The sequence below is a fragment of the Xyrauchen texanus genome, chromosome 33, assembly GCF_025860055.1.
Source record: "Xyrauchen texanus isolate HMW12.3.18 chromosome 33, RBS_HiC_50CHRs, whole genome shotgun sequence".
NCBI classification, from domain to species: Eukaryota; Metazoa; Chordata; class Actinopteri; order Cypriniformes; family Catostomidae; genus Xyrauchen; species Xyrauchen texanus.
In genome coordinates, this window is record NC_068308.1 from 21,574,506 (window position 1) to 21,601,915 (window position 27,410).

Consider the following 27,410-nt stretch of genomic DNA (forward strand, 5'->3'; position numbering starts at 1 on the left):
GATGGTATATGCTTATGTTAAAGCCATCAATCTTTATTTCAACATTCTTTTTTAGAAATCGTGTTTAATAGTGGAATTCCTAGTGAAGAACTACCCTACCTATGAACCTGAAGAGAAACGCTCCACTTATCAGAGAATTATGGCAAGCAAAGCACGACAAACAAATGCTGCAGCAATTGCCCACTGGCATTGACGTATGTGTAAATTTGACACTCTCAAACTGCTTATATATTTGTAAACATCTGAATATTTTGCAATAGAATTAAAATATATTGTTTCTAGACTTATAATCAACACCTTTAAATTTTATATATTTTGTTTTATTTTTTTATTCGATTACATCATGCACAATGCTTCATGGGATTGTAGTTTATGCCCTCATTAAACACGGTACACACTTTGTGTACCTCCACTATAACTCCTTTATGAAGAATTTTGTGAAATCCCTATGGAAGAAATGAATGGGAAAAATACTTCTATCAGGAAGACTTGCAGACTTGAGAGTAATTTAAGATGAAATTTATTTGATGAATATAAAACAGAAAAGTAATGTCTCTCCGAAGAAGTTGTACTCGGAACCATCATATCCTGCTGGAGATAGGAGGCAGGGGCGAGGAGCCTACCCCCTGTGCAGGATGGGACTCAACTGGTGGAGGTGGGGTGGTGGAGGTTGCTGTGTTAGCACACTGAAACAGCAATGTGATAGATTATGAGAAAACTTATAAAGCAACGGCTTACATGTGATTGGCTGGGAATTACCCAGCAAAAGGTGCGATGATGTACAGCTGCTAATCTTCCCACTAGAACTATGCTGCGCTTACATGTACAGAACCAAGACGACTGAAAAAGTGGGTGGACACTGTTGCACCCTATTGCATGAGTTTGGGGTGGGTCTATCTTTTTCTCTGACAAATGGCAGATGGGGAAAGTGTTTTGGAAACCTATTTGAAAACAGTGAATATTTTAGCAAATTTTGTTTGCAGAAGCAGAAATTACAACAGCTCTGCTTTTTTATGTTTTTTTATGTGATGCCACAGAAAGCAGTCTTCAGCATTTCAGTGTATTTTAAACTCAACAAAACATCAGTAAACTAAATTAAACATGAGGTTAGGTTTGAATGATTAATCGAGATATAATTGAAATCGAGTGCAATTATCAAACAGCCAGTGTGCAGCTGTTTTGTCTGTAATTTGTAGTGCTTTCTTAAAAACCTTTTAATCGGATCAGGGTCTTACACATGTTTTCAGTGGTTTCAGAGCTGTTCTGTGCTCAATACACACAAATTCTATATATCTGGTACCCTGAGTGACAGATGTGCTCTGATATTGGTTCGGTGTGCTAATGCGCACAGAGCGCATTCTATTTAAAGCGCACCAGATTCACTTTAATTGCACATTTGCATAATTTCACATATGTTTGGCAGCTACAGTTTACCATACAAATCTAAAATAACACATGACGAAGGGTTTTTGTGGACAGAATTAGAGCTTTTCACTACATTAAAAGGCTGTTGTCAACTTAACTACAGAAACTTCAGTTCTATCAGGAAGACTTGCTAATGGTGTGATGATGTACATCTGCTAGTCTTCCTGCTAGAACTACGCTACGCTTACATTTCCTTCAGTTTTCCACCAAGATAAAAGTATCCGCCAAAATAAGGGCTTTTAACCAGACTGCATAGCAATTCCATGAGCAAGAAAATAAATTATTAAAAAATTTAATTACTATTGAATAATAATATTATTAAACAATAATAATATACATTTCTAAAAAAGTTTTTTAACTTGACATTGTTATATTAAATGATATTACAATATGTAAGGGGGTTAAGATGGGCAAGGAGGAGGTGAGAACCGGCTTGTCAATATAAATAATAATTTAATTAAACTCAAAAGAGAAGCACAAACATAAACACACACATGATGGACATGCCCGTAATTCTCTCTCTCTCAAACCAGCATTACTGGCTGCCTTAATCCCTTGCGCGCCCCATCAGGCCGATTGGGGACCGGGCGTGCGTCATTCTAGCCCGGCACCGCCCCCCTCCGCTCCACACTCCTTCCGGCGTTACCTCAGGCTGGGGTGCCACCGTCATGACCTACACCCCCCCCACCCTTTCCATGCGGAGGGGCGTGCTTTGCGCCCCGTCAGGTCATCCTCGCCTTCCTCGACCTGGGAGGAGACAGGAGGGGGAAACAAAAAAAAAAATAGGCGAAGGAAAAGGCCAACACAGTGCGAAAGAGAGAGAGAGGGGAGAGAGAAAAAGCTCACTCACCGGTTCTCTGATGTACCGTCGCGTGGTCCTCGAACACTCCTCTCTCCGGCAGACGACAGCCGCTCCTCTCTGGGCGAACCGGAGTCAAAACTCCGACCCCCAGCGGACAAAATTCTCTCATCATTAACTCACCTTTGTGCCATCCCAGATGTGTATGACGTTCTTCTGTTGAACACAAACAAAGATTTTTATAAGAATATTTCAGCTCTGTAGCTCCATACAATGCAAGTGAATGGTGATCAATACTTTAAAGCTCTAAAAAGCACATTAAGGTAGCATAAAAGTAATCGATACGACTCCTGTCATTAAAATAATGAGTCCCCTCCTGGACGTGCTTTGGAAAGCAACCAGAAGTAAACAATAATAGTTAAAAGGACTTAAACATTGATTTGTTTCTCACCCAAAGCGATCATATTGCTTTAGAAGGCATTAATTCAGTGTTTCCCAAATGATCAAATTCCACAAAATAAATAAATGCATGAAAAAATTATAATAATAATAATATTTTCAGGGATCCAAACTTGGAAAATCTCCATTTTGAAACCATAATCGGTCACTTTTGTGATTGTGAAGAGCAATGAATAATGTGCAATCGTGAGTGATATTTATATGCATTAAGGGTCTTTCATGTGACTCACGTCACCGCTGCAGAATGCATTGAAGTCTATGAAGTGACGCCACACCAAATGGTTTTTCTCACACACATTTTTGCTTCACCAATAATGTCTTTGAGAGTACTAAGCAACAAGATATATTTAAAACTGTCCAATTGTTCGTCATTGAATATCTCATAATTTCTTTTAATTAAATATTACATTATCATTTACAAATATCAGAGACCCCAGTTATTGAACTAATTTAAATTCACCAAGAAAACGCTTAATGCTAAACATAAACAAGTCATTTTATTACTTTCTGCTATCAAAGTAACTGCAAGCGTTTTTCTCTCTTTAAAATACATGTTTTCAATGATTATTGTGCACACTTCCCGCTTTTTTATGTGGCAAACTCGTAAAATCACCCCTCTGTGACGCTTCCTGCAACTCTTGTCATGTGTAGGGCAATGCAGCGCTTGACGCTGGGTTCTCTTACGAGAGGTTCTCTCGTATTGCGTAAGCTAGCTTACGCTACGGGAAAGATTCATCTTTTCTGAGATATTGAAGCCAAAAAATTATCCTTAATTTTGTTAATTTTGCTCTGCGGCAACTGCTGCAGCCTATAGACGAGCTTGGGCGAACTCACATCCAATGAGAGGCGTCCGCGCGCTCACTGCATCAAAGCCCGCCAAAATGGGCGTGACTAGAGTGCATATAAGCGTAGTTCGTAGGCCGGAACCCTGATTTTCATCTCTTCAGCGAAGCTCTTCGCATCTCTGAACCAGAAGCCGCGTCGCCGTTCGAGGGGCATCAAGCAAGCGTGGACAGCGCTTGAAGAAGCCGGCCGTCTTCGCCACCTTCAGCCGTCCTGCGAGCTATGCCATCCAGCGACGTATCCTTTTTAAAGCAAGCTAGTTCTTAAGAACTTCACAAAAGAGTACGAGCGTCTTTTTAAAGATGCCTCGCTCCACTTGCGCCTCATGCCGCGCCCCTCTCAGCACCGGAGACCGCCACATCATCTGCGCTCTGCCTGGGACTGGGGCATGCAGAGCTCGCCCTCGCTGAAGGCGGATGCGATCTCTGCGAGGAGCTGCCAACGTCGACCCTGCGGGCTCGACTCGAAGCGCTCAGGACCGAAGCCGCCGCGCCACCTTCTATTCAGCCACGCAGAAAAAAGCGCCGCTCTCAAAGGCTGCCGGAACCAGTGGTAGAAGCGAAGCCCATCCCTCGAGCATCGCCTTCACCCTCCCCGCCCACCCGGGACGCACAGTTGCCGCCGAGCGGCTGCTCTGCTGCCATCTCGGACGAAGTAGCGTGTTCCATCATGGCTTCGGACAACGAGGAGTGGTCAGGCTCACACGCCTCCTCCTCGGCCCAGGAACCGCCGAGCTTTCCAAATCTTGGAACGCGCCTTTCTCGGCCAGGGTCCGATCCCACGTCTCCACCTCTCTTGCTTCGGTGGACGGCGCCACCGAGAAGGGCTACGCTTCCATCCCTCCGGTCGAGGATGTGGTAGCAGCACACCTTTGCCCGCCCTCCGTGAGATGGCGGTCTAAACCAGTGCTTCCGTCTAAGGCCTGCAGAACAACTTCCGCCTGTGTTGGCCGCACCTATTCTGCCGCCGGCCAAGCTGCATCTGCTCTGCACTCTATGGCCGTTTTACAGATCCTCCAAGCGGACCTTCTACGGGAGTGGGATGAGGAAAGCAGGCATCCAGAGGCGGTTGCAGACATAAGAAGTGCGACGGACCTCGCCCTCCGCGCTACCAAAGCTGCAGCTCAAGCTATAGGGAAGTGCATGGCCGCACTGACTGTGACCGAGAGACATCTGTGGCTAACGCTAGCCGACATGGGAGAAGCAGAGCGCTCTACATTCCTCAACGCACCACTCTCTCCATCCGGTCTCTTCGGCTCCACGGTGAGTGGTATCATTGACCGGTTTTCAGAGGTCCAAAAAGCCACACAAGCCATGAATCTCTTTCTGACTTGTCGCGCTAACTCCTCTGCAGGCCGCCCACGTGAGCCTCCTGCACGAGCCTCTTCACAGCGCCCAGCTCAGCAAAGCCAGACTTCTCAGCGTCGACAGGGCGGCCGCCCTCGATCGCGCTCAGACAGCCGCCGCGAGACCGCCGCCCCACGGGCCTCGGCCTAGAATCGTGCTGAAACCTGAACAACCGAAGTCCTCCTAGCTTTGTTGACAAAACGACGGATCAGTCCCGCCGCGGCCGGACCACCGTCAAAGCTTCGCCCCCTGTCAGTCCCCTTCTCTCAGGCTACTACAGTGGTAGATTCAGCAGCCAACAAGCCGGTGTTAACACCCGCTTGCCTGCGCTCAAACGCCGTATTCACGGCGACCCAAAGAAATCTTGTAAAGAGCAAACATGACCTATGTGTAGAAAATGTGCCCACAACCCAGTGTTCACCCCTACACACAAGCATTACACATCCCGTGTCCCTATCAGAGCACACTCACATAAAGCGGTTACGAAACCCACGAGCCCGTCGCGCGCCCCTCCTCTGCCCGCTCTGTCACACGGCCAGCAAACACCTCTCCGCATGTAAGTCCCGTGCCCGTGACTATGCTCGCACATCACTTATCAGATGTGACTCTTTCCCCATTTACCCCAATCGGGAAGTCACTCACAGAACAGCCTGTCTCTGCTGTCTGCGAGCAGTCATGCATAAACACACTAAGCGCGCTCACACATTCTGTTCAGCGCGCTGTGTGCGGCAATCAGGGCGATTTGGCCATTCACCCTCTAACATTACGCTTCAAAGTGTGGGAAGATATTCCAGGGATATCCGAATGGGTGTTAAGCACAATAAAACAGGGCTATTTGCTACAGTTCGATCGCCGTCCTCCTCGCTTCAGAGCTGGCTCGAAACTACTGTGAACACGGAAGCAGCATGCATGCTTCGTTCAGAAATAACAAACCTTCTGTGCAAAAGGGCCATAGAGAGTGCCGCGCCTCTGAGCGAGTCGGGGTTTTACAGCCGTTATTTTCTTGTCCCCAAGAAAGACGGCGGCCTCAGACCAATATTAGATCTCAGGGTTTTGAACAAAGCGCTTGCAAAAGACCATTCAAAATGCTTACAACCAGCAAACTCCACGCGCATGTGCGCCAGGGGACTGGTTTATTTCTCTCGATCTGAAAGATGCATACTTTCAGATTCAGATAAATCCCGTCACAGGCCATTCTTGAGATTCAGCCTCGACGGCCAGGTTTATCAATACACCGTCCTTCCGTTCGGCCTGTCCTTAGCACCCCGTACTTTCACGAAGTGCATGGACGCGGCGCTCGCACCCCTGCGGAGTCAGGGTTTGCGAATTCTGAACTATTTGGACGATTGGCTGATTTTGGCACAATCACATACGGAGCTCCTGTCTCACAGGACAGTTCTCCTCAGTCATCTGAACAGTTTGGGCCTTGCAGTCAATTGGACCAAGAGCTCACTACAGCCCAGTCAGGCAATTTCCTTCCTTGGAATAGAACTAGACTCAGTGGCAATGACGGCTCGCTTATCTACACAGCGCGCGCGTCTCGCCGGGCTTGGGCCACAGGCCGCCAGCCGATCAGAGTGACTCAGACCTGTATCTCAGCTCTGCAGCCCTGGACAGTGGCCGAATGGTACCAGCGGGGAGTGACGATGGGAGCTGTATCTCGCCGAAAAGTCATTTCGACAGACGCGTCCAACATGGGTTGGGGCGCGGTCTGCGAGGGCTCTCCGGTTTTTGGCCTATGGTCAGTTCAGGAAAAGCTCCTTCACATAAATTGTCTGGAAATGATAGCGGTCGAGTACGCGCTCGTGCGCTTCCTCCCGGTCATTCAGGGTCACCACGTCCTGGTCCGTTCGGACAACAGATCTGTGGTATCCTATCTAAACCGTCAGGGCGGTGTCAGATCCAGGAACCTCTTCCATCTGACGAAACGCATACTGAGTTGGTCCCAGTGCCACCTGCGCTCGCTGAGGGCGACGCACGTGCCAGGCCACCTGAACGACGGCCCAGACAGACTGTCCAGAGACAATATTCCCCAGGGGAATGGTCCCTGCACGCTCAAACATTCCAGACGTTATGGCGCATATTCGGCAGAGCAGAGATAGACCTCTTTGCGTCAGAAGAGAACTCTCACTGCCCAATATTTTTCTCGAAAAGCGAGGACGCACTGGCCCAGGACTGGCCCAACCGCCCGCTTTACGCCTTCCCTCCCGTCTCGCTATTGCCACAGGTAATGCAGAGGATCAGGGAAACGCGCCACTCGGTGCTCCTCATAGCCCCGCGCTGGGAGAATCAAACATGGTTCCCGGAGCTTACGCAGCTGTCACTGACAGCCCCGTGGCCCATCCCAGTGAGAGCAGATCTCCTCTCGCAAGCTCGCAGCACGATCTGGCATCCCCTCCCAGAGCGCTGGGCGCTACACGCGTGGGTGATCAACGACTACCCGTCGCTTTGCCAGAAGGAGTAATAAACACCATCATACACGCTAGAGCCCCCTCCACGAGAAGACTCTATGCATCAAAAGACCTACCATGCCCGCTAGGCATTAGGGCTCACTCCACTAGAGGTGTGGCCTCCTCGTGGGCATGGTCCAGCGGGATTTCCATTCACGACATATGTGTGGCAGCGGGCTGGGCTTCCCCCTCCACCTTTGTCAGATTTTACAATCTGGAAGTACCCGCTCTGCAGGCTAAACTGCTAGCGGTTTAATACACTACAGCTCCCCTGGTGAGCTGCATTAATGGGACACATTCCACACAGACCGGCACCGCCGCTCTGTCTATGTGCTTATGTACTACACACACACTGATCCGCACTCTTGCCGGCCAAATATTAATTCCCCACTCACAAGGGCTCCCCCGGGTCCCCCTTAATTCCCTGGGGCTCATGCAGTGGATGCTTGGCGCGCACGATGTTGACAAAGGGTTCCCATAGCATAAGCTAGCTTACGCAATACGAGAGAACCTCTCGTAAGAGAACGAATCGGTTACTAACGTAACCTCGGTTCTCTCTAGATGAGGAACGAGTATTGCGTAACCGCCGTCTCGCGCCACGGCGATTTTTCGCTTCATTCAATGAAAACCAGGGTTCCAGCCTACGAACTACGCTTATATGCACTCTAGTCACGCCCATTTTGGCGGGCTTTGATGCAGTGAACGCGCGGACGCCTCTCATTGGATGCGAGTTCGCCCAAGCTCGTCTATAGGCTGCAGCAGTTGCCGCAGAGCAACCTATGAGCTCGCTAGCTAGCCCGCTCAAGGTCTGCAGCTGCCGCACTGCGTTGGCAATGGATACAAAATTAAGGATAATTTTTTGGCTTCAATATCTCAGAAAAGATGAATCTTTCCCGTAGCGTAAGCTAGCTTACGCAATACTTGTTCCCTCATCTAGAGAGAACCGAGGTTACGTTAGTAACCGATTCGTTCAGCCTCCAGAACCAAATTAAAACTGTCATGAGAAGTCGTCTGTCCAAGGCAAAGACGCAAAATCTAATGACAATTGCCTCAGCATCAGTCTCCCTTGATGCGTTTGATTATGCACAGGCAAGCACCTAGTTATAAGTCGGATGTGTTTTGTTCATATTTTAATTGTATTTGTGTTTTGTAATATTGCGTTGTTCATATTTTAGTGGCCTCCGCAGTCACTGCGGGAAAAAAACATTAATCTGCTTCGTGTGGTGTCTGTTGTTAATCTGATATCTTCATAAATAAATACATAGTCTGCTATATGCTCGTCCTGTAAGGTCATGATTAAAAATGAAAATGTGAACGAAAATAAAAGCTATTAAATGTCTTATTATCATTAAAATATGACAATTAAAATTATGGGTAATAATAGATTGTGATGAAATTTTTACGGCCCTGTCCATCTAATGTCAGACGATAAGAAAGTCTAACGCAAGCACTGAATGTGATTTTCTTTTTTTTTTTTTGCATAGCCGAATTTCAAACATTACAAGTAAACATGCTACTAAGATGGACAGAACACATAGACAAGTTCTTTAAAAGGATAAATATTGACGATGGTTAGCATATATGGGATAGTGGTGTGCCGTAGAATATTTTAGTCGTAAAAAGTGTGCCATGGCAGGTTGGGAAAAAGGTTGGGAAACACTGCATTAATTTAACCACTGGAGTCATATAGATTACTTTTATCATGACTGTCTGTGCTTTTTGGAGCTTTAAAGTTCTTATCACCATCCACTTGCATTGCATGGACCTACAGAGCTGAGAAATGTTTTCTTAAAACCTTTCTTTGTGTTCTGCTGAAGAAAGAAATTCATACACATCTGGGATATTTTTGGGTGAACTATCCCATTAACTATTTTGTGAAGAAGGTTCATTCATTGAACGTCAGTGTTTTAGATTTGTGCGGGGGGAAATGCGCTTGTTATGTGTGGTCAAAATTTAGGGTGATTTTGGCTGTCAAGGAACTTTGACTGTTCTATGTATTAGTGAATTCACCTTACTTAAATGACTACAAAGATTTACAGTTTTACTGGAATGAGCCATAACAGCGTAAAAAAGTAGGACAGATTATATATAACCTTTATATGACATTATTAAAAAATAGGCCTATGTCAACAGTGTAATCATAGCACAATGGCATACTTTCATTATTTGGTTTCTTGAAATCCCAGGGCCGCATAGGTTCCTTTTCTGTGCGTTTGTGTTTGTTTATAGTGAATAAAGGAAAATGGGTAAATGGAAAGGTTTATGGAAACTTTATCTTTGCGTCACTTAATTGTGTTATCAAGGTCGTAAAGGCAACTCTGTAGTATTATGGTAAATGTGCATTTCATATACACTATTTGGACTGTTTTTTTTGCATTCGAGTGGGTTTTGAGCAATCATTAGGCTGGGAAATGTCAAACAAATCTAGCAACACTGTTGAACTTATGTATTCTATGCGATTCCCTCACCAAATTTGACAATCACTGAAGCTTTGTGCTCTCTCTTTTTACCATTTACAGCCTCTTGGTGCTGGCAGGGTGTTCAGCGGAGTATAAAGTTTCCATTTGAGACGGACAGGAATTGTTCACAATCAGTGTAATGTAAATGTTCATTTCTAAGTATGCTAATTGACTTAAAATAGTTGTGCACACACAAATCCAGCTGTAGAATTGGAGATGTGGGGCTACAGGGCGGAGAAATGAGGGACAGGAAACTAAATAGAAAAGGAAGGAGGTCCCAGTTTTCGTCGATCACGACATGGAAATAAAGTGAGAGGTTTCCTTTTAAGTATCCTCGCAGCTTCCATTCGAAGGGACAACGGTTGACTGCAGGTCGGGATCGCCAAAGACTGAAACAGAGGCGAAAAGAGGTGTTGTGTTAGGACCGCAGGAGAAAGATTTAGGGGAAGTTTTCAGAGGAAATTGGACATTACCGGGCGGTAGCGAGCGGACGAGGTCTGTGTGTTCGCACAGGGAGAAAGTGGGAGAGACGGCTCTTTTGGGCGGCTTTTAATGAAATACAGCAGCTGTCGGACACACGTCTGCCACCCCTACCCACCCCGAGTTAGATGCGTTTGACTTTAAGATGCGGAGCGACCCCATACTGTTCGCCTCGAGGGGTGAGTGACTGGCCGATATCTGCATGAGTGAATTCATTGTTCAACGCTCTGAACACGCCGCTTAATATTACTGTTTCCAAAAGTTTAAATATAGTTTCTGAATGAACAGTTAGAGAGAGGCATTAGCAGAGAAAACAGTATGTCAAATAATAAAATGTATATTATCACTGAGCATAATTCTAACATACTAACTATTGATTTTAGAGTTTCTATCTTGAAACACCCTCTCGCGTTTAACTCAATAATATTTCTTTAAATGGAATTTGAACAAAACAGGCAATTACGTTTTGATTTTTTTCATATAACGAATATTTAAAGGCATCATTACCGTCTCTTGAGTTCACCCCGTGAGTCACATTTTCTTCCGTTGAATCCACACTGCTCTTCTGAGTTCGGTTTGAAAAGACGTTACAATTTTAAATGTAAAAAGGCGGTAAATTACGTAGCGTTGCACGGAAGTCAATGCTGTTTGTATGCCTTGCAAATTTGAATCACAATTAGGCCTATATGTTTTTATTTTCGAATATGATCAATATTAGAACGTTAGACTAGACGTATATTAACACCATATATAATGAACAGTGTGAGAAAGAGATTTTAGTCACTCCTCATAACACTACATTGATAACTTATGATACAGGTGCCCCCTGACCTACTTGTAGTTTTTCATTGGTGAACGAATCAGGCTTCTCAGTGTGCGTTCTTTTGTGTTCTAACAATCTGAAGGACTCATTCTACATCATCATCCACTGTTGAAGTTGATTCCAATCCTCAAGAATGCAAGTAAAGCCAGTGCTGCCCTTGAGACCTTGAAATCCAGGATGCACAAGATGTTGACTTGTTGGCAAGAACTCTACTATGGTGGCAGAGGATGGACATTTATCATTTTATTTAGTTTTTTCCTCAAGTGTTTCCCGCTGTAAGATCATGAAAGTCTGATGGCTTGTGAGAGTTGTTATACTCCATCAACATTTCTTGGGCATCATTTTAATGCAGTAATAAATATGAATAAAACAACTGTTTATAGACTTTATTCTTTTAACGTGTCACGATTCCTGCAAAACCTCATTGGTGTGATGATATTAATGCTGTCACTGGTGTGATAATGCCAGTAGTTCTCTCACTGGATTTGTATGTGCTGTGACATTTAATTGTGCAACAGAAAGATCGCAGCCTATCTCAAAGCTCGCAATAGATGCATTTTATGTCTTCCTGTCACTCTGAGTTCATTCTTCCAAGGTAGCTTGGCAAGACTGGTCTTCGTAAAGGCCTAAACATACGCTACGTAAGTACGTGAACGCAGATGCATCTTGCTACGCAAGCTTTTTTTTTTGCCACAAGGGCTCTACAGCAACTTTTCTTTTTTCTATCAACAACTGTCACAGCAGAGCAGCAATTTGAGTAGAGGCTTGCCGAACAAGTTGGATTATACAAGCATATTTTTGGTTGCCTTTTTAGCAAATACATAAGCACACTCTTCAACCACATCTGGTTTTGTGGCACCTAAAAAACTCTTTCACCCCCTTGTGGTCTCGTGTTTGCGTACTTGCGTGAAGTATGTTCGGGCCCTTAGAACACAAGTCCGTTCTCTGCATTCTTGGAATTTAGAAATGTTTTTGAGTGAATCTTTTAAGTGAACCAAATATGTAGCTCTTGAAACCCTTACAAAAACGAGAGTTCTGGCAAACTGTTCATTGTTGCCAAAGGTTTGCTGCAGGTTCACCATTACCTGTGAAGAGCTTAAACTTCTGACAAGCATTTGCGCTAATTGCAAGTTTATTGTGAAAATAATGAGTGGGAAATTTGTGTCAAGTTTGCAGCAAGTTTTTTAGAACTCTATATTTTTTGTGAAGAAAATTAAACTTGGTTTTACTAGAGTCTTGATTACTACAATATTATTATAGTAAAACCATGTTTAACTTTTGTAAGGGCATATTCTCATTACACAATCACAGTTATCCTGCCTGTTTAGTTCATGTTGTGTTTTTAAAAGTGCTGTAAAACACAACATGAAATATACAGGCAGGACAGATTGGCTGGTTGTGATTGGTTGGCTGGTTGGCAGCTGCAAGGTATCAGGTAACCCTTACTTGTATCACAACTCTGCATTTGGTTGGATATGGCAAAGCTCTATTGTCCACAGAGCTCCATAGATGAAGTTACTGTTTACAAACAAATGCTCCACCTCGTCCCTTCTGGGTTCTTTTGGTAGCCCAGAAAAGAACTGCTGTCTATGAGTTCTTCGCTCAAATTGCACTGAAAGTGCCCAAAAAACACCCTGTTTTCCACAGATTATTGGAGAGTGGGGCTTCTTTAAATTTCCACCAGATTGTTGCATCAGGAAAAACACAGGATTTTACATAAATTATGATAATTCATTGGTCACCGTCATTGCTCTCGCATCTGCTCTATGAGACCCAATAGCAGCAGCAGCTGTCGGTGTGTCAAAAACTTTGTATGTCAAGGGCCAAGTGTGGTTATGCCATGGCATTGTGCATTATTTGTGTTACATGTAACAGTGAGGTTGCAACACAGTGTTTGAAGTGTTTTCACTCAGACATGTCAGCATAGTTCCAGATGGGAACTCTGTTCCTTGTGGATGTGGACATTTATACTCGCTCTGAAGTCTCATAGTGGACTGCAGTGAAAATGGCACTGTTGTCAAACCAGTTAGACATGGTATAAATTGGCACTTGATTAATATGTGTGATGTGGGCACTGGCCTGTTAGCCTAGTTGGCTTTATTTTCTGGGTCTCCTCTCAGAAGGTTTCCACACTGATAATTTTTTTAAGTAATACACTTGCCAGTTATCCCGAAAGCCCCTTCTTCCCTAGAGATGTCTAATCTAAAAAAAGATGTTAACTTGCCTTCCTCCATCTTTTCCACCCACTCTGTAAACAGCACCACTGCAGTCTTTTATCATTTGTTTTCTCCTCTCTCAATTACTATTATAAACATTTAAAATCACATGGAAGAAAGTGAATTGCTCTCCATGACATTGCTCCTAAGGGGAGAGTGACAAAGAAATTAGTTTGTTTTTCTCTTTGGCACAACAACTTAAAATTTGGAAGCATTTTCACATGGCTACTATTTTAATAGTGTATGGTTTGGTGACTGCTGGTGGAATAATTAGCCTTATTATTATATTTTGGATCAATGGGGGAGTGGGAAGGCTGTATGGAACCACATACACACACACACACACACACGCAGTGTCCCAGGCACCATGGAGTCTCCTCTGCCTCTTCAGAAGGATGATTCTTGAAGGTTTCTGTAACCATGGCCCCTCTATCCCACCCCTCTGCCCACTGCGGTCTAAGAGTTAGTGCTCTGTAATTACACACACACATACACACACACTCATAAACAAAGTAATACACATATATGGATGTATTTTCCAAATAGTCCTTTTATACTGTATTTGAAACCTCCTCATATGTTCATAGGAACTCTCGTGGACAGACACATACCACACATATTATCAAACACAGAAATTAATGTAATCATGCAACCGAGATTCTCTTTCATTGATGATTATTGGTGTGTTTTATATATGTGACTTCACAGATGCTGGTATTGAAGCCCATCATTAGTGGAACAGTGGAGCATCTGTTCAATATTTTCTGCTCTCCTGTAGTTTTGTACTTTTTTCCAGGCATGTGTAGCATGACTTTGGTGTGCCCTAGTCTGTGGCAGCGACGGGTAACCATGATGAGGCCAAACCATAAAGCTGGCTAATTTCACAAACCACAAACTAGAAGCTGCCCATTGCCTATTGCTAGCTGCTAAATGACTGTTTTATTCTCAGCATCCAGCGCATCTCAGATCTAAAGCAGGGGCTGGGAATCAGCATGGATCTTGCGATACAATATTTATTTAGATCTGGGTCATTATATGATAATATAATATTTTTTTATGTCTAGTGTATTGTGAATCAAAACTGATATGTTGCGATCTTTTACTCACCCATTTTCTTTGGACCTCTGTACAACAAGTCCTGAACTTCCTGTTTTACTTCATCATAGAACCATAGAGGTAGTGTAGAGCATAGGTACATCATTGACAGTAAGAAAAAATAAACGTTATCTAATCAGCCAAATGTTATTACAGCAGTGCAATGCTTAAACTCATGCATATATGGGGTCAGGAGCTTCAGTAAATGTTCACATCAACTATTAGAATGGGAAAAAATGTGGTCTCAATACTTTGAAATATTGATACCTCTATTGTGTAGATAATCCACGATTGAGAGCATTTACATACACTGATTATGCGTAATAATGTGTGTTGTCATGTAAACGGTTTTGCTTTAATGGGTCACATGGTCATAAACTGTTAAAGCATGAATGGATTGGCACACATAGATTCTGGACCATTACTCCAGTTTCGTGTAACATGTACATTAAACACCTTTGTTTTTTTAATAAACTGATCTTTGGAAGTTAAAATCAGTTTTTTTAATAAACTGATTTTTTGTTTGTTTATGAGCAATTGTCTGATAATATTGTTATGTTGATATATTTGTGCCAGTAGAACAGAGATATGGCCCTGTAGCTTTTAGATAATTTATGAGCGATCACAGGAAATGTTAAATACTTGCTTCTTTCTTTTTCTGTCTATCCATTTATCCATCTGTATATTCCTCCACCAAGCTGTTTGCTGTGTAAGACTGTATTAGAGCATGGAGGATCTTGTGGTGTGTCTCAGTCATCACTTGCTCTCTGCCTGTATCCGAAGCGGTTCACTAGATGAGCAGTCTGCTTCTCTCTGAAGGAGGACAAAAGAGAAGGAGGTTCACGTTTATGATGGTTTGTTAGCCAAGCAAAAGAGTGGTTTGTTATAATCTTTTTTCATAGCTTCATTGTCAGCTGTCTTATCTTTCCCCTTGTGACAAGAATACAATTAATGGCATTTTGGCTCATTATGGAAATGAGAGAGAGAGAAAAGATTTTATATATATATATATATATATAGAAGGTCGTAGATGTGTGTGCATATGGATTTGAACAGTTCATTAAAGAGAACTGGTCTACAATCGGACTTAAGTGTTGGATAGGATGAAAGTGCGGAGAGAGTAGATACTCTAATCCGCACGCACACAGACACGCATTTACTTTGGTACTCAGGGTTGGTGAATTTTAAGGATGTTGTTGCTTCTCAGCGGCCTGGGTGGTAGACCATAACCACATATGCATACACACCAACGCATACGCACACACATGATGCATCAGCGGAAGAATAATTTTAGTTCTAGCAAGCTGGCGGCATCACAATTGTTTTTACAAACCAGATACCTTTTTGTTATTAAATTTGGGTAGGGAAGGTAGAATAATGTCCTTATTTTTTCAGCAGACACTAAATTATGTTTATTCTGAGAGTTTACTGGGTCAGCTTGTCAAACTGAACCTAGACTCCCTCCAAACTGAATACCATAATCAGACTTGCCATCAAAACCTTCTCTGACTTGGCATTAGTCTCTTTTGTCGAGTCTCTTTCAGCCAACCATTAAAGCTCCTCTGACCTCCTTACTTTAAAGCCTTTTTTCCTGGTTTGAATGTGTTAACATGCCCATAATTGAACATTCCTCAGCATTTCAGCTTTAGGCCTGTTACTAACGATGGACTCTGTTTTTTTGGAAGTATTGCCTGATTTCTTTCATCATTCAGTCTTGTTTACACAAGGGTTTGTCAATCGAGTGTATGAATAAGAGGGAAAAGGTGTCCGAGAATTTTAAGCATGTGCGGTTGTGATTGTTTAAAGTTTTTCCACATATCCCTCTATTTCCTTTCTCACTCCTTCTCCCTTGAATTTGCCCCTAAGCATAGTTTGAAGGTGGTCTTCATTTCTGTGTGGCACTTGGTGCTCTTTTCTGCAGTGATTTGGTTCGCTCGGTTGGTTTTTAAAGTGTATTTCCTTTCATATTGTTTGGCCACCATCACTGAAAGTGCTTCATTAGCTTTATTCGCTCCGACATGTGCAAGCTGTTAGACAGGGAATAATACAGGAACAACTAGAAAAGGTATAGGCTACAGGGAGCAGTGTTGCTTTAGCAATATGAGATCCTAAACCCTTTAAAGCTGTTGAAAAAGTAAATTTTTCATAAAGACATTTGACACATTGTTTTGGATAGTTATTTTACACTAATTACTCTTGTACAGTGTTTTTCTTTGTCTGGTGTGGATAGAAGCATATTATGTTCAGGTGAAATACATTAAGATTATTCAAGCTGCTGATTGATTGCCAAACTTTTCTTTCAAAAGGCTTCCAAAATGTATTTCACAGTTTTGTTTTCTGTAAAAAAAATTTTATTAAAATAAAAAGGACCACTAAAACAGGGGTTTGTAAAGTGTGCAGTAGTGTTTACTTATGCAGAGGATGCCTTATATGGTGTATTATGCATGTTATGACTCAGTTTGCTGACCTGGATGGTGGACCTTAGTCAGTGTTACAGAGGACTATACTGCCTGAAAACATATTAAGCCTTGTACAAGAACATGTGATTTGAGTTAGCTAGTAAATCAACTATAACTTCATTGATTCAATTAGATGTCCTTATGTAAGGACATCATAGTGTCCTCCTAAATCAACCAGAGCTCTGGCAATCAGTTTTACTTGGTCATAAGAAAAACAGTCAAAACTAAAGTGTTCCTAATCAAATTTCAGAGAACTCCTCCCATCTTATATTGGTTGTGCAAACAGTTTTGCCCCTAAACTCATGTCATTGATAAGAGTCAATGTTTCTGTGTCGTGCTGAACGAGTTGCTCAAACAAATCAATGTTTTGATAGCGCCACAGTATTACACTTTTTTTTGTGTGTAAATCAACCTACAAATGACTTACCGTAATTTCCGGACTATTGAGCGCACCTGAATATAAGCCGCACCCACTGATTTTTAAATAAAATATTATTTTGAACATAAATAAGCCGCACCTGTCTATAAGCCGCAGGTGCCTACCGGTACATTGAAACAAATTAACTTTACTCAGGCTTTAACGAAACACGGCTTGTAACAAAAATAAATAGGCTTTAACGAAACACGGTGTGGCAGCGGGGGCGTGGTCAAGCGCCCGTCCGGGAGAGAAAAGCGGTAAGGGCGCTTACTCTTGAGCTAAATTATGTATAACACCGGTGTCTAATTTCAGTAAGCATGGGGGGAGAGCGGCATAAAAAGGCAGCAGCCACAGAGCTGAGAGAGTGACACACGTCAGTCTAGTGTTGGCGCATAGAAGAATTGAGAAACTTTATAAAATTGATTGTAAACATTGCTGTGGCCATTAAAAGCCTTACCTGGAACATCAAGTGCCCTGCTGAAAACTGTCACACTGGTGCCCGTGTGACAGTTTTCCCAAGAAGGACACGTGAAGCAGGGCACTTGAAATTAGACACCGGTGTAATTTAGCGCAGGTGTAAGCGCCCTTACAGCTTTTCTCTCCCGGACGGGCACTTGACCACGCCCCCGCTGCCACACACGGCTTGTAATAAAACATTTGCAGTAAACAGTAGTAGGGATGGGCGATACCAGTTATTTTCTTTTCGATCCGATACCAAGTACTTTGAAGACAAGTATCGCCGATTCCGATACTTTTATGAATTATTTATATGTAAGTGATTTTATAGAGTATTGTGATTGCAACATTATTAAAAATAAATAACATGGACATGACAACGTTTTGCTTACATTTATTAACAAGCACTGAAAACTTTTACAACATTTCTTCCAAACAAGTTGACATTAACATTTTCCTCTTGAGCCTGTTTTTTCTATGAATGATTAAGTTAATTTTTAACTTAAAAATTAAATTAAATAAACCCGTGATAAAAGACTGGAATGCACTGGAAATCAAACCAGGGATGACAGTTCGGCTGAGAACACTTCAAATGATTTAATTGTAAAACTTGAACCTGAACAGAATTTTTAATTGGAATCTTCATGTGTTATTTATAGGTTTTTGTTAAGGAACAATAGAATGTTGACATTTTTCCCCTTTAGTCTGTTTCTTCTTTGACTAGTCAACTCCCTGCTTTAGAAAAAATTCTCTCTGATCGGGACAGATGATGCAGTGACCGCAAGATATTTTTTAGCTAGTTTGCTGAGAGCTGGGAAGGTTTGTTCATGATTTCTCCACCAAACTAATGGGTCTTGGTTTTAGTATTCAAATAATCTAACCACCACTTTATACCTGGATAACGTTTTTGACCTCTCTGAAAGCATTCTGCTAGTGAACTCTGCCTCGAGCTAGAAGATGTGGGTCGTGTCTGTGTTGACTCCTCTGCTCGTTTCAGCTGCACCTCGTCGTGCTCTGTAGGGTGTTTTGCTTTCAGATGTTTGGTCAGATTTGTGGTATTACCACAGTGGCGTATGTTTTTTTTACAAATGTCACACGAGGCTTCGTCAGTATTTACTGGAGTGAAATAGCTCCAAATAACACTTCTTTTTCGTTCACTCATTGCAGTCATGCACTCGAACACCTGTCTGCGCTAACTGACCGTACGTTCTGCTTCATTAATTCCTAGTGATGATCGCCAGAGTGTTTATATGCCTACTGCCTCTGGCGGTCAGTAGGAATTCACAGAACATGTACTAATTGAGGCAAGCGCGTCACAATTTGCTCTGGCCAACCTGTCAACAGCGCTATCAACAATTTGTGGACGCTCTGACGTATTTGAAATAGGCGGCTAAACAAACAGATAGTATCGATATTTTATTTGAGAATCGATCCTTTTGATACAAAGGCAGTATCGAAAATATCGATACTTAAGGATCTATCCGCCCATCCCTAAACAGTAGCCTACCAAGAAAGTCATTGGTCACTATCTTCCTCGTCCTGTGCACTGAAACCACTGAAGTCATCTCCTTCGGTGTCGGAGTATAGCCTCAGATTTAGTTGTCAATTCAAAAGAGTCAATTCCTCACGCTGCTGTTTCCAACGTCTTATCATCGACTCATTAAGACCAAGCTCCCGTGCAGCAGCTCTATTTCCTTTTCCAACAGCCAGATCAATCGCCTTCAACTTGAAAGCATCATCATATGCGTTTCTCCATGTCTTTGCCATGGTGAGGGTGACAAAATTACTACCGTAATCAGAATGATGGGAAGTTTGAGCGCGCTCGATTTAATCTAAACAGTAAACAAAAAAAGTTGTTTTGACCTTAACCCGTTCGGCAATTTCATTGGTCTAATGAAAGCTTCACGCCGCCAAAAAAACTGAGCACGTCACAGAATGTTTTTTTTTTTTTATTTTTTTTTATAAAATTTGAAAGCGGGAAAAATCCATATATTAGCCGCGTCATTGTATAAGCCGCGAGGTTCAAAGCGTGGGAAAAAAGTTGCGGCTTATAGTCCGGAAATTACGGTACTTATAGTTGACTCTGCATATTTACCCTTACGAAAAGAGAGTTCATGGCAAATTTGCTGCAAACTTGCCACTGATCATTGTCACATGCAAATGAGTTTTGCAGCAAACTAGCAGCAAATTTTCCATTGTTGCTAAATGTTTGCCGGAGGCGAAGAGATGCAAACTTGTGGCAAAAATTTGCAGTGAATCAAAAGTTAATTTGTGTGTGTAAATAGAGAGCAGCAAATTTGCAGCAAGTTTGTTGCTAGTTTTTTGTTGGGATGCATGACTTTTAGAAATTACACAGATCAACTTTAAAAAACTTTTGCTGCAGTTTTAAACCTTTAATCCTTTTAAGACAAGAATATTTCAAATGCAGACATCAAAAATCTTCCTAACTAAAGGAAAACCGCAACTTCGAATTTGCTTGACATTTTTTCTACTGAGAAGCACATACAGTACTTGAGGGAGAGACACTACAGGGTTGCACATGCATTCAAATGAACTATACCCAACCAAAAAAAGACTATACAACATGCCAGTGTAGAAGTCTTGAGGGCTGGAATCAAGACCAGCAGTCATACAGTTACACACTCAGTTTGCTATGCTACACTTCATTTCATAGCACCTCTAATCAGTGAGCTCTATTCTTTGCTTTGCACCCTACAGCAGCCATCCTTCCCTATCAAGCCCTCATTCTTATGTAAACCCTTAGCTATTTGTTTGTATGGGCCTGGGTCCATTGTAATGCCGTTTTATGGACCTCTGATTTTCCAGGGCTGCAATTCACATTTGATAGTCTTTGATATTCCTCAGGTGCTGGGCCAAAATATACCTATAATTCACTCATTTTACCACATGCCAGCCGACATCTCAGGCCAGAGCATGGCACACGGCCCATCTTTAGAGCGTCAATATGAGCAAATCAACAAAGCAAGTTTGCCAAAATTTATTTTGGGGAGAAAGGAAGCTTGCATGATTGGCAATGCTGATATATTACAGATAGTCCCATAGAGCCAGACTTTTGACTATCAGCATGAAGTCGGGTCCACTTTGCAGCTTACCCACTTACACAGGAAGAGACTGGCTGACAGAGTTGTAAAGCATATGCTATGTTTTTACTTGCTTTTCTTGCATTTAGGAGTGGGTACGTCTGGAATAGATGATAGCACAGTAATGGAGAGACATGTTATCAGAATTTCCGAATTATGTATTATTTCACTGACAAAAAAGAAAGCAAAATGTACAATATTAGCAAACTTTGGCAAATCCAGTGATTTGTTTTTTGCACAGAGGTACACCTAATACCAACTAGGTACCTTTAACCATAGTTTCCTGCTGGTCTGGTATCCTGACTCCAGGAATTTAGTATAACAGTCGGGTAATCTGATGGTGATTTCCAGTTTTGTGTGCAATATGCATCAGACAGTCATTAGCTATGTTTCCATCCAAGTTGCAAAATTAATCTATGGGCAAAACCATAATATCACAAAAACAATACGAATAAAGCCGCATTTCCATCCCATGTGTTCAAAAGATCAAAATTGTCACTTCTGGAGAAATTGTAGCCAGTGTGACTCTTTTATTTATAAAATACTCATGGTTTAGACCATGCAGACAAAAACTGTAAAGAACTTTGTCTCATGTCTGGAAGCGACAGCACATCACAGTTCTGGGAGCACTATGTGTGTGTGTTCCTCCTTCCTTTTGACTTTGTCACGTGGATCTATTATATTGTTTTGCAAAAGTGTCAATAAACCTGTTCTTCGGCACAGTTCAATTTTGTATTTGACTTATTTGCTCTGCAAACTCTTTGCAGGCTTTGGATTTTCTAGACACCGTTATTTCAGGATGGCCAGAGCAACATTACAGATGCAATGATTGGTCCTCTGGTTAGTCCAGTTATGAACAAGTTATTAAGTCACTTTCTTTCATTTTTTTTTTAGTTTTTTTTTTTGGCCATCATCTGAGTTTATTCAGTCAATGTGTTTCCATCATAGTTTATGTGCATTTATTCTTATCAAATATCAAATGTATCCTCCTAAATCGAGCGTATACCTTTTAAATTTTATGCATTAGCATCCAGCAGTTTTTATGAGTTTTCCCAAAATGCAAATAAAAATGCATGGATGTAAAAACCCATCTAGTGACTATCTGTGGGCTTAACATTTGTACTAGTGTATATTACAGATAGTGCTTATTGAAGATCTGATTGTGTTCTGCATGTGTTTTTACAGCGATGGAAGAGTTGTTGGCAGAATTGCGAGTCTTTCTGGAGCTGTTGGACAGAGAGTATTTAACCGCAGGTGTGAGGGAGAAGAAACAACAAATTTTAAACATCCTTCACAGAGTTCTTGCCACTAAAGGTAAGCACAAGTTCCCTTGAGCTGCTCAGCTGAACTCCTAACACTTCAATTTATCTCTTCATCATAATGCATATATTCTCAATATCAGCATTGATTGAGTTTTTTTTTAGCAGTGAGGGTATTTCTATTTTATTTATTTTTTTGAACACATAGAACCCTCCTGTAAGACAGAGATACACACTTCTCTCCCAGCTCCTCCTCAGATGCCTCTGCCAGATATTCCTCACCCCTGGATGGTAAGATGTGCATCATACTGTACCAATTTAAAGGTGAAGTTTGTGATTTTTACACCACTAGTGACACCAAACAGAATTACAATATACTGACTGTTTTCAAACAATTTTCAAACACTGCCCATCTTCCATTATTTGACTAACAGGTAGTTACACCCCAATTTCACACCAGTGGTTGAGCCATTGTTATGATGGGACAGATTGCAATTCTGTTTGGTGTCGCTCGTTGTGCACAAATTACATACTCCCTTTTAATCACATCAAGTGATGAAATAAAAAAATGTATTGATGTTTTTAACCTTTTGCTCCTCTCTTCCTTGGTTTTTGGCATTCTGGTGTTGCATCCCTTTGCAATCACTACAACTATAATGTAAAAAATAAAAAGAAAAAAACATTTGTTTCTTTGTTGTTAGCTAAGGGTTTTCACCGGTTGTTTTAGCATCTATACAAATTCCTCTTAGTCCAGAAACAAAAATAACGTTGTCCTAAATTTGGAATGGATATTGTCTGAACTCTAACTACCCCTGGCTGGTGGTTTAATGGTGTCTTTTTGTGAAGTGTTCAGTGTTTTTTTTATGAGCTCTGTAAAACAGCAGCAGGAAGTGTTCACATCAGTTTGCTCAATGTCACATGACCTCATAGTCACTGACACACGACCCTGATGTGGTCTCATCAGTTACACATGAAACAGATTACGCCTGTGTATATGTGTGCACATATGTGTGAGTTAGAGTAACAATGAACTTTGTTTTAGGGCAGCAACAGATGTTTGTGATAAATAGCAGGTCCTCATGGATTGCAGTTGGTCACTCTCAAAGACACACATTTTCACACACACACATCCCAACACCTTGTTTTACTGTCCATCCTTCACAGACTCTTCAACACACACTCAGCACTTTACGGCACACACAGTATAATTAGAAACATCCGTGTGTGTGTGTGTGTGTGAGTGGGCGGCTGTTCTCGTTCCCGGAAGGTGTGGGTGGGGGCTTGTGGGATAGAGTGTTTGAGATCAGGGAGGGAAAGACAGGAAAGGACTATATACATTTTTTTACAGTTTAAAGTCTGTCTTTTGCAAAAATGTGCAAAACCTGCTAGAGAAATGGAAGAATGCAAAAGTTCCATTACAGTGTTTAGCTTTTCTTATTCCTGCTCTCCATCAGCCACACCCTCTTCTCCATCTTCTTCCCTTTCTCTCTCCAGCTATGTGATGAATTAGTGTTGCATCACTGAGCCAGGTTTATAAACTGACTCCTTGTCATATTCCTGCCAAACCAAATCTTGCACATTCAATGTGTGTGTGTGTGTGTGGCTAGTGAATTCTTTGGCCCTTATGAGTGGAGTGGTCAAAACCACAGAGTGAGAGAAGCAGAGGGATTGAACAAGCTGGGCATGTGGGTGGTAAGATAGGGCTGTGGACAGGACAGCAGATGCCACAGTACACAAGTGGAAGAATTGTGTCTGGAGATTAACTGTGGATGTTTGTGTTGAATTGAACTCCGTGGGTTCAACTCTTGGGTTTTATTAAAGTTTGGCAGCAAAATCACTGTAAATTACCCCATAAATGTACTATAATGAACCCAGTGGAGAACTTTCTGTAGATGCATAGCTTGTTAAGTGCTAACTTGCTCCTTTCAACCAATGGTGACTATTACTAAGAGACAAGTGAAAGTTTTGCTCACCACACAGCCACACACGCACAGAGTTTACACTCTGTTACTTCAACACCTTACATAGTGTGGATTTTTTCATTGGGTTTAATAATAATAACAGGCATGAGTTCTTGAGAACCCGGAAGCCATGGCAATGATCGAACGTTAAAACGCAATTGTTGCATGACTTGACTTATTTCAGCTTAAAAACATTTCACATTATTCTAAACCCATTAACAACTCTATGCAAATGTACCAAAAAAGGTGTTGCATTTTGTGATTTGTTACGGCATAAGTTTCAATGATACCTTGCATTTTGATTCATCAGATAGCAACATGGGTCAACGCTGTATGGTGGCTTTCAGTCTGCGCAGTAAAAGTGCTCAACAGGAGTAGGGATGTGTACACAAAATATCCTTTAAAAAATCACATTTGCATGGAGCAAAATGCAGGGTCCTGAATACTTATATAAACTTACTGAGCATTGATTAGGAACACTGTGGCCATAATAAAGTGCCAGACGTGGCGTTTGACTGTTGTAGCCCATCCGCCTCATGGTTCAACATCACTAAAATTGTACAGAGGGGTTATCCGAGTTACCGTAGATTTTCTGTCATTTCTGGCCATTCTCAGTTGACCTCTCTCATCAACAAGATGTTTCATTCTGCAGAACTGTCACGCAGGACGTTTTGATACCATTCTTTATTCATGGCAATGATTTGGGGCAGAATTGTGAGAGCCCCACTGCCTTGGATGAAAAGCAACCCCACACATGGATGGTCTTAGGATGCTTCACTGTTGGCACGACACAGGACTCGTGGTATCGTTCACCTTTTCTTCTCCGGACTTTCGATTTTCCAGATGTCCCAATCAGTCTGAAGGGGGCTACATCAGAGAAAATAACTTTGCACCATTCTTCTGCTGTCCAATCCTTGTACTTCCTGCAGAATTTCAGTCTGTCCTTGATGTTTTTCTTGAGACGAGACCAACCTGCTGCCAATATTGAGCAAGCTCTGCACTGGTGGTGACATGATTCCGTAGCGGACTCCTCAGGAGGAGATGTTCCTGGCACTTGCTGGACACTCTGGGACGTCCTAAAGCTTTCTTCACTGCAGTTGAACCTCTCTCCTTAAAGTTCTTGATGGTCCAGTAAATGGTTCTTTCAGGTGCAATTTTCTTTGCAGCAATTTCCTTGCATGTCAGGCTATTTTGATGCAAAGCGATGATGGATACACATCTTTCTTTAGAGGTAACCATTGCGAACTAGAACACAATGATTGGAAGCACTTCTTCCCTCCTTTTATAGCAATCAGTCAGACTTGTACTCGTTCACACTTTCCCAGGTGCTGCTTTTTTAAAAATTTTTATAAATTCATTTTTTTTGGCCAATGAAGATCTTTGCAATTATTTAAAATGCATCTGATCACTCTGTACAATAATCTAGAAAAAATGTGAATCAACACCACAACAACTGAAGCAAAAAACTTTGCGAAACACAAAATTTATTTCACTGCCAATACTTTTGGCCAGGGCTGTACTATTGGCTTTTAATACCTGATGGACTCTGGGTGTTGGCTTTTTTATGCTAGTTTTTATTTCTTACTGTTTTGGTTATTGTGTGATGTGTTTATAGTTGTTTCTATATTTAATTTTCAATGTACAGCACTTTGGTGCAACAGTATAATTCGAGACTTGAGACTAAATAGTCGATAGTGGGTGTTCCTGCTGCTGTCACCCTAATTTTATTGGTGGATTGCACGTCTGGCCATGTCGTTTAAAAATATGATCACAGATGAGGCATTTTGCTAGTAAAACCTTGCATAATTTTTTTATATATCCATGTATGTGGTCACAGATAAATCATATAAAACAGTGAAATCACTCACAGAAACTTGCGACCCTGCACACAACTCAATCTCAAAGGATTCGGGTGATGTGAGCTCCAGTGAACACCATCTTCACTTCAATTGGTTGTCATTCCCGAAAGTCACTCCTCATTTGCATAAAGTTAAACTTTTCTCAACTTTGTCATGTCGCTCGCCCTGCCCATATCTAGTTGTCAGAGATCGCTGTGGCTCATGTTGCCGGAAGTTGCCAGCTTTCATTGACAATGAGGTTGCTTTGTAGCTGGAATGTGTGTACGGTGTAAGTAGGTGTACAGGTGTTTCTAATAAAGTGCTTAAAGAATGTATTTAGTGGTCCTGAAACATGTCTTTTGAAGTTGAATTTTTTTTAAAACTTTTTTAAAAAGGTGATTTTCAAGGCGTAAGATGCCTGGAAATACAGAGAGACATAATGCAATAGCCAAAAGATACTCATTTCGTGCTTGTGCACAAAGACCAACAATTGAAAAATGGCACAAATATGTACCTTTTCCTATTTTTTGTGTGATAAATTCACTTATTAACCTTATCTGTGTAATGTTATATCCAAGATTAAAACGTTGTTGTCATGACGACGTAACACCGGTATACAGTACCCTGTTTTCTGATAAATGCAGTATTGCTGGTAAAACCCTGATTTTATCAAACTAATATCATGTTTACACATATATCGTTTATGTCTTCTGCCTATACTCTTGAATCAGTGTATATTTTATCAGAGTGTATTTTGGCCCCATTCACTTCCATTGTAAGAGTCTAACCATAAACGGTGTAACCGTATTTTATTTTTTATAAATGAGGGGTGAGTCTAAATAATTTTTTGTGGTAATCAAAATTAAGCGACAAATGCTGTTGATTGACCCTAACTTGTATTAAAACATTGTATTGAACATTCCTTAAAGAAAAAGGCTGTGCAGTGTGAGACACTGGGAATTATAGAAAATGAAATTGTACATTATCGAGTTTAAGCAAGCTATTTCGTGAGTGTTTTGAGTGTACCTCATCATCATTATGCACACTGAGGTTAAAGACAAAAGTACACATATCAATAAACATTATTGGACTCTGTCATGAGGCGACACGTCCTTGGTACGTTTTCCTCGGTCACAAATTTACATCCTGGCTGTCATAGCTGAACAGAGTGTGTGTAAGAGAATATGGGGAAGCCATAGCCATCATGATGACTTCCATCTGTGTTGATTTTGGCTTCTGCTCCTCCCTAACAGCATCCCCCAGCCTCCAAATCTGCACCCAACACACAAACACATGAGGTTGCATTATTGAACACACACTCACACAAGCTCATTATCTGTCTGCACATTTGCAGACTGTTTTAGACAAACTGCCTCCTTTTTTAAACACAGGCCACTCCATAATTTCTCGTTTATCTCTCTACTCCCATTCTCATTCTGAATCTCTGAAAAGTTTCTTTGCCTAAAATGAGATATCAGTAGGGATGGGTATTGATAGGATACTGTTTATCGATACTGATACTT

The 27,410-nt window shown here is 41.8% G+C and overlaps 1 protein-coding gene and 1 long non-coding RNA gene across 4 annotated transcripts in view; one reads left to right on the top strand and one right to left on the bottom strand.

Moving 5' to 3' along the window:
- LOC127627149 (actin filament-associated protein 1-like) overlaps positions 1-27,410 on the top strand; it is a 107,505-nt gene that overhangs the window by 33,865 nt on the left and 46,230 nt on the right. For 2 of the 3 annotated variants that reach the window (XM_052103406.1, XM_052103404.1), the window contains exons 1-3: positions 10,074-10,440; positions 22,015-22,143; positions 22,297-22,379. In XM_052103406.1, the coding sequence (XP_051959366.1) occupies positions 10,407-10,440; positions 22,015-22,143; positions 22,297-22,379 (246 nt within the window). In that variant the 5' untranslated portion in view covers positions 10,074-10,406. Of the gene's footprint in view, positions 1-10,073; positions 10,441-22,014; positions 22,144-22,296; positions 22,380-27,410 lie in introns of those variants that run through there. The other variant, XM_052103405.1, reaches the window with a different exon arrangement.
- Positions 1,937-11,125, bottom strand: LOC127627151 (uncharacterized). Its single transcript, XR_007968523.1, has 3 exons — positions 10,769-11,125; positions 2,276-2,440; positions 1,937-2,172 (listed from the first exon to the last, which is right to left on the bottom strand). It is a non-coding gene; the product is annotated as an uncharacterized LOC127627151 (long non-coding RNA).